The 7,183-nt window shown below is 38.8% G+C and overlaps 3 protein-coding genes across 3 annotated transcripts in view; 2 read left to right on the top strand and 1 right to left on the bottom strand.

Moving 5' to 3' along the window:
- LOC109475524 (kinesin-like protein KIF11) overlaps positions 1 to 3,104 on the top strand; it is a 20,008-nt gene extending 16,904 nt beyond the window's left edge. Inside the window, 4 exon segments of the mRNA XM_019776166.1 lie at positions 500 to 722; positions 2,155 to 2,306; positions 2,546 to 2,665; positions 2,856 to 3,104. Of these exon segments, the coding sequence (XP_019631725.1) occupies positions 500 to 722; positions 2,155 to 2,306; positions 2,546 to 2,665; positions 2,856 to 2,972 (612 nt within the window). The 3' untranslated portion in view covers positions 2,973 to 3,104.
- Positions 3,105 to 3,419: 315 nt separating this feature from the next.
- Positions 3,420 to 6,687, bottom strand: LOC109475522. The gene is made up of 6 exons (XM_019776164.1): positions 6,619 to 6,687; positions 6,115 to 6,430; positions 5,570 to 5,801; positions 5,235 to 5,334; positions 4,925 to 5,007; positions 3,420 to 4,705 (listed from the first exon to the last, which is right to left on the bottom strand). Exons 2-6 carry the CDS (start codon positions 6,414 to 6,416, stop codon positions 4,592 to 4,594), a joined length of 831 nt encoding a protein of 276 aa, XP_019631723.1. The 5' UTR covers positions 6,417 to 6,430; positions 6,619 to 6,687; the 3' UTR covers positions 3,420 to 4,591.
- The window catches only part of LOC109475434 (spermine oxidase-like), a 17,438-nt gene continuing 16,942 nt past the window's right edge, over positions 6,688 to 7,183 (top strand). The window contains exon 1 of the mRNA XM_019776035.1: positions 6,688 to 6,878. Coding sequence (XP_019631594.1) covers positions 6,710 to 6,878 — 169 coding nt within the window. The 5' untranslated portion in view covers positions 6,688 to 6,709. The remainder of the gene's footprint in view (positions 6,879 to 7,183) is intronic.

The following is a 7,183-nucleotide window of genomic DNA, read 5'->3' as shown; positions in this document are numbered from 1 at the left end:
GCCCCCAACAGTTGAGGAAAGTCCTTTTCTTCCTAGTTGTTACAGTTTTCCCATCTATCATTGCAGTGGTTTGATTAAAAGTTCAAAATTCAATGTTTAAATTTTAACCCAGCCTTTTGTGTTGACTTCATGGCTCATTCCGTAGCATTTAAGCCAATAATGGGATGCCTAGACCCGTTTTTATTTTTATTTTTTTTCGCCCTGTCGCTTCATATTTTTTGTGAAAAAATCCGAGAAACAACAAATTAAATTGGTGTGGCCTTACTTAGGAAAAACACTGAAGATTTGGCATCTCCAGTTTTCAATTGTTATAATTGTGTTATTTTATTTGTTGGCATTTGTCTAACCTCAAGCCACATTTTTCAGGGTGTTACTTAAGATTTAAAACACCTTTGACAAACAAACCAGGAAGGCCCCATTTAAATTGGACAATTTATCAAAAGAATTGTTTTTGTGAAGCTCCCTAGTAATGGTACATATCTTTGGTATCTTTTGACAGGAACTGATAGATAGTCAGCAGTCCAGCAAGGAGGCTCTTTTGAACACAGTCAGTACTCAGCTGGCACAGGCCACAGCTCACGTGGAGAACATGAAGGGTGTGGTCATGAGCCACTCTGATGACATTGTGACATTGTCCAATCAGACGAGAGAGGAGCTGCAGCAACGCGGTACAGAAGTGACCGACTTTCTGTCCAAAGACATCAAAGTGGACGTGCCTACAGGTCAGAATTAGTGCTGCATACCTAAACCCACTAAGGTTCTAAGGTTCAGGTCCGGATTCAAGTCCAGAAGTTTAGGTTCAGTTCCGGACTCGTAAGTCTGGACCTAAACCATGACACATACAACTTGCATGTTGGCAACCTTGCAATGTTGTCTGGGTGAAACCTTGGCCACATAACATGGAGGCCAGTACTTGACGATGCTCGATGGCAATGTTTTCTTCATTTTGCAGCAAAGATTTTGCAATCTATGGAAAGTTTTATGTGGTTTTGGAAGGTTAGGTGGTTTGGAAAGAAAAGGGGTATGTAAAATGGTCTTTTATGGAAATAAGTCTGGACTCGGTTCTTGACTTTTAGACTTTTTTGGACTTGAACCTAAACATTTTTACAAGTCTGGATCCAAGTCCAGTGAACCGGTATGCAGCACTAGTCAGAATGCACAGCTGAAACTGTAGATGCATTTTCTTTTGCTGTACAAAGTGTATTTTTATTTTATGGTACAAAGGTTTTCAGTGTTCAAAGTTCATGGCTGAAACAATTCTGTAGTACAACAGTGCCTACAGGTCAGACTGCACAGCTGAAACTGTAGATGCATTTTCTTTTGCTGTACAAGTGTATTTTTATTTTATGGTACAAAAGTTTTCAAAGTTCATGGCTGAAACAATTCTGTAGTACAACAGTGCCTACTAGTCAGAATGCACAGCTGAAACTGTAGATGCATTTTCTTTTGCTGTACAAAGTGTATTTTTATTTTATGGTACAAAGGTTTTCAGTGTTCAAAGTTCATGGCTGAAACAATTCTGTAGTACAACAGTGCCTACAGGTCAGACTGCACAGCTGAAACTGTAGATGCATTTTCTTTTGCTGTACAAGTGTATTTTTATTTTATGGTACAAAAGTTTTCAAAGTTCATGGCTGAAACAATTCTGTAGTACAACAGTGCCTACAGGTCAGAATGCACAGCTGAAACTGTAGATGCATTTTCTTTTGCTGTACAAAGTGTACCGGTATTTTTATTTTATGGTACAAAGGTTTTCAGTGTTCAAAGTTCATGGCTGAAACAATTCTGTAGTACAACAGAAACAAAACATACTTGCAGAGTAATTTTGTGTTAGAGGACAGGGCAACAATCACAATAAAGTAAAATCACTGCAAAAGTAAATCCATATCTTATTTGGCAGTTCAGTTACAGTAGACTATCTCAGCGACTCTAGCTTCTGGTGTGGAGTAGAAAGTAGTACAGGTAATTTAATCCATATACAGTGAAGAAAAACTTTTACTAGTAACCAAACAAAAATCCATGTGACAGTGTAAAAGTGTAACAAATCTGGTTACACCAGTAAAACATGCAATGCAGTGAGCTTTCATACAATGTATGTTCTTCACTGAAATGTACCTGACACTGTACAATAATCTTGTTCCCTAAAATCATTAGGCACCACGCCACAAAGGAGAGCCTGGGCATACCCCAGGGCCCTCTCGAAGACGGATCCCCATGATGAGCTCCTGCAGAAGTTCCGCCTCGAGGAGACGGCAAAGCTGTTGGAGTTGGGAGAAAACCAACCCCTTCCTGAGGATTCGGAGGACGTTAGTTTTATCCTCACATACAAGTACAATATTTAAAAGTGCTGGACTCTAGTCTCTAGATATATAGTTTCTATGCTATCTCTACTTCAGTTTTGTCTACAATATTTCTCTTTACACTTAAAATAATTGTTTATTTTTGCATTAACAGCATGAAACGATTGTTGAATTATACTAGTCTACTTGTATTTTCTGCACTGTATTCCATTTGAAAGGGGTTGGAAGAATGTTTACTGTCACAGGATGAAGAAAGCAAACATGCAGCGACTTCTCAGGATACGGCCACTTCCAACCAGTCTGACGACTTCGCAGAAACCACAGAGACTGTCGTGCCCGATCATGCAGTCACTCCGTTCTTTAAGGTATGGTTCAGTTGCTTTCAGTATTCATGTTCTCTAATTATGCCCAGTATGTTACAAAAGTTGATTTTCAAACAGTCTAAAGCCCAGAGTCAGGACTGCATAATTTTCCAACTGACTGGACTATACCTATATTTTCTTGCAAAAACATGTATTTTAAATTCACCTCGATTCCATATTTTATACCCCTTAGAGAGGAAAAGAAAACATGAAAGGACGAAAGACGGACAAGAGGAATCCAAAAGGAACTCCTTCTCGGATGGCCACTAAATCTGGGACTCCTTCTCGGATTCCTCTCCTTATACTATAATAGCTATAATATCACAGGTAACAATTGACAGATTTACACAAGGACATAATAATTATAGCTATTATAGTATAAGCAGAGGAATCCGAGAACTGTCCTCAATCATGCAAGCTATTGCTGATATGCTAGACAAAGTTTTAAGAAATATTGTGCAAATGCTCTATAGATTCCCATCACTTCTAATATAAGTCTAAAAGAAGAACAATTGAAAAGTTTGTGAATTTATGGGCCTCTGTTTGCTAGTACATGTACTTGTATTCAGTTAGCTGTTTTGACTGTCTTTTCTTAGTCAATAACTGTACATGGGTGCTAATGATTTTTTACTGTTTGTATTGAAGTGAAATAAATCACACTAGTTTCTTCACAACTTTTTAGGATTCAGGAATAGGTGTACTTTGGTTTGCTTCCATTTATATATTTTAGAAATACCCCTTGCTGACCATATAATGAATAATATAAATATGTGTGTCATACCTTAGATGATAACTAATAACCATATTTGGAGTAATACAAATAAGTGTGTCATACCTGTCATAAGAACTAATTACCAGTATAACAGTACTGAGTAATGTTGGTCAGTCAGTTTGTGAAAGTGTTCTACTTTTCAACTGGATTTTTATTAACAAACATCAACAAGCTGATGAAACTTTAAGGAAAAGGGAGCAGACTTTTTTTGTCTGTTCAAGGGTGGGTTCCAGACTAGTTGTTTTTGACAAAATCTGTAAAATGGAGTATTGTGCAATGGCAGTGATTCACATTGTTATACACAGTTTGATGGGGAAATATGTGAATATACAGTATACAGTTTCTTTAGGTAGTGTTAACCTGTTTTAACTCTGTCTTTTCTTATTGAAAGACTAAAAGTAAAATTGTAACATTGATTTTTTAAAATACTGACATTAAAGTGTCCATTTTTTTCCAAGAGTAGTTGGCTTTAGATTATCCTGAAATTTCTGTATCACATACTTATTTTAGCCATGTGTGTATCATATTATTGTCATTAGTTGTTTTAAGTTTAAAAGTCTCGTAATAAAAGTGTCATAAAAGTTGGAATGGACTTAACTGAATTTTTTTATATATAAGACAGAAAGGTAATGACAATAAATTGAAAAGAGACGAGATTTTCCAACAATGGTCAACTACTGGACACCGGTAGTTACTCTAACTCAGTTCTAATGGAAATTGTTTTTGTGAAAACAAAAGGCAGTAAAAATATATTTTAAGTGAAAGGTTGTGTACTTGTTTGTTACCCGGTACATGCACTTGCAATGAGTGTGAATGAAGGTCACCCTCTAGAAACAGAAACAAGATGTTGACATCAGTAAATACATGTAGTTCCAAATTTTGTAACTGTTACAGTAACTGCAAAAATTCATATGTCGGACAGTCCTGCAAAGTTAACTGAATTAAACCAAACACTTTGTGCTGAGATAACTTGTAAACTGCAGAAAAACCCTTTACATCTTTGCTGGCCAACCAGCTTTGTAATTTACATACTGGAACCATGCAACTACATACACACATGTACAGCTTGCTCCAAACATATTTCAAGGATAAAGCCTTCATAAACACTGCATTGTGTTTAGTCTGCCAAGTCAGTCTGAGGTATCAAAGGCACAGTATCACTCCTCTGTCAGGAAGGCTTGGCTCACAGCTGTCGGTAACTTCTTCTCCAAGGTGGCACCCCTCATGCCAAAGGACTCTTCTTCAACACTGCTGCTGGGGGCAACCTGGTACTGAAATATGGAATGTCGAACATGAGTAATGGTTATAATAAAACTTCTGATATTTTGACATCAAATATCCTTTCTTTCAAACACTTCACTGTACGGTTAATCCAAGAAGTGAAACGTTTCATTGCCTGGTGCAAAGTAACACCTAAATGTAAATAGGTAATTTCAGTTCCATGGCTGACTAGTCAGATGTAGTAAATGCTTTAAAAGGTTAGGTTTTACCTTGCTGTTTATGTTGATCCTTGCTGCTGTACTGACTGTGACAGGAATGGAGGCAGACTGGACAAAGCGGGCCACTTGCTTTGCTGTGGACAAGTCATTTGAAATTGTTGTACTCCCCAGCATAACACCAATGATCCTTGAATAATCACAATGCTAAAACTTTCAGTCAAAGAAGAGGTCATGCAAAAGTGACGGATTAGTAAGGGGGGGGGGGCAATGCCTCATGCAAAGTTTAAGATGCAATGTTATTTATTAACCTGAGAGGGTTTGTGTAAACACAGGCTGCCGCTACAATATTATTCAACTCAACTGTTTTCAGGACCAAGTAGTTTCTGCCTCCTTTCTTTGATCTTCTTGATCTCTTTGCAAGTCTTGAATATGGTCCTCAGCAAGTTGGACTTGATTTTCCGCTGTTTCAGACAGGACAAATTTACATCAAAAATCATAGCAACACTCAAAAATTGGCATTTAAACTTTTAAGTAAGAATACTTACAACTCCTAGGCACCAAACAATCAATAAAATAAGTACATTTTTAAAAAGCCTATTTTGCCTACCTTTCAAGCTATGCAAAATGCAACTGTGTGACTACCTATGTGGGTACACATCACATCAAAGGGAAACAGTGAACCTAGGGAATGCTTACCTGTCTTTCCTTCTTCAAGTTTTTAGACTTGCTCTTTTGCTTCCCTCTTCCTGGAGAATGAGGAAAGTCGAACACCTTTGATGGTAGACCTTGATCCTTTCTTGGCTGACCATCTTGAGGTTGTGAATCCCCAAATATACACCAAGGGGCAACACCTGTATCCACTGACTCGCCCTGTTCACTGGTGATGTCTGCCGTCTGTAAGATGTCTTCTATTGTCCTGTCTTCATCGCTGGGAAAATTACAGAGGCAAAAAACTATTCTGTTTGAATTTTTACTTAATTGACAACAGTCATGATTTACATGGATAACATTTATCCAAGACCACATAAAGCTATACAACAGATCATGGAGTAGCTATTTTACTTAATATGTAAATAGTAATACAAAATGATGTTTAAGAAAATAGTGATATTCTTGACATCTAAAAACAATCAAGCACGGCAGAGAGGTTTGCTGAATCCACCCTTAGCTTTCTAACTGAAATACTCAAATAGCAGTTTTAAAAAAATCAGCTCTATGGATAATATTCAAGACATTCAAACCTTTCAGCAATCGAAGGTAAGGCTTCAGCCAAGGGCTGGTTTTTCCTCCTATTTCCCTTCATCTTCTTGTGCCTACTAGTCACATTCGTTGAAGGGTCTGCATTTGACTTTGGCTTTGTGGTGGCAGTACCATTCAGCGGTTTCACAACGGGAAGTTCAGGACTTGTGGCATTAGTTGATCCTCCCCGCGTAGATACTTGTATTGATTTTAGTGGGTTCCTACGGCTGTTGGGGACTGATGGTATCTTGAACTTGAACTTCGGTTGAAACCTTGGAGCATACTTGACATTTGAGTGCTTCATCTCTGGCAAGGAGCCTTTGGATAAATCGACAAAACGTTCGGTGAGCAGAACTCAAATCTGGTCATATTTTCTAACGTGTACCTTTCCTGGGAATATGAAAGTGAAAAGGTTAGTTTATCAAATATAACGTTACTAGTACAACATGACGATAACAACCATCAACTGTCCTGTTTATATAAATATAGCGTTGCTATCTGCAAACCTCTTTCAGATGAAGACGACTTATTCACTCAAGTTTGGCGCCATTTTCTGCAGACGACAAGTTCTGGTTGACCCCTGACCTTAGAAACATCATGGCTGCCGTGAGTCCAAAAGTTACTGCGACGGGCAAAGTTGTCATCATAGGCGGCGGAATGGCGGGGATTTCTGCAGCGCAGAGGCTGACGGCTGCTGGGTGGACGGATGTGAGGATCGTGGAGGCGAGAGACCGCCCAGGCGGACGGATGTGGACCCAACGCTTAGGTAGATTGTGTCAAAGATTGTGGTGCCACGCCCCCTCCACCCTTCAAGTTCAGCCACCTCACGATATACCTAATATGTACAAAGGTCATCTGGGACGGTCTGGTGCAATAGTTACAGGTTTGCGATAGCAAAACCTGTTCTATTTTACCTGGATTTTATGGGCGCCGCCATTTTGTTTCCCGTCATGCAATGGGGCAGGTCAAAGTTGAGTGAGATGCATTGTGGGACCTGTCACCGGGTTACAGTGTAAGGACGACACCTAGCGGTATGTTTGGAAAGAGCAGTAACTCTAATCCTACCTGGTT

This window comes from Branchiostoma belcheri, unplaced genomic scaffold, assembly GCF_001625305.1.
Source record: "Branchiostoma belcheri isolate BF01 breed outbred unplaced genomic scaffold, Haploidv18h27 scaffold34, whole genome shotgun sequence".
In the NCBI taxonomy this organism is placed as follows: Eukaryota; Metazoa; Chordata; class Leptocardii; order Amphioxiformes; family Branchiostomatidae; genus Branchiostoma; species Branchiostoma belcheri.
Note: the sequence above shows the minus strand (reverse complement) of the source record. Positions and strands in the feature narration are given on the sequence as shown.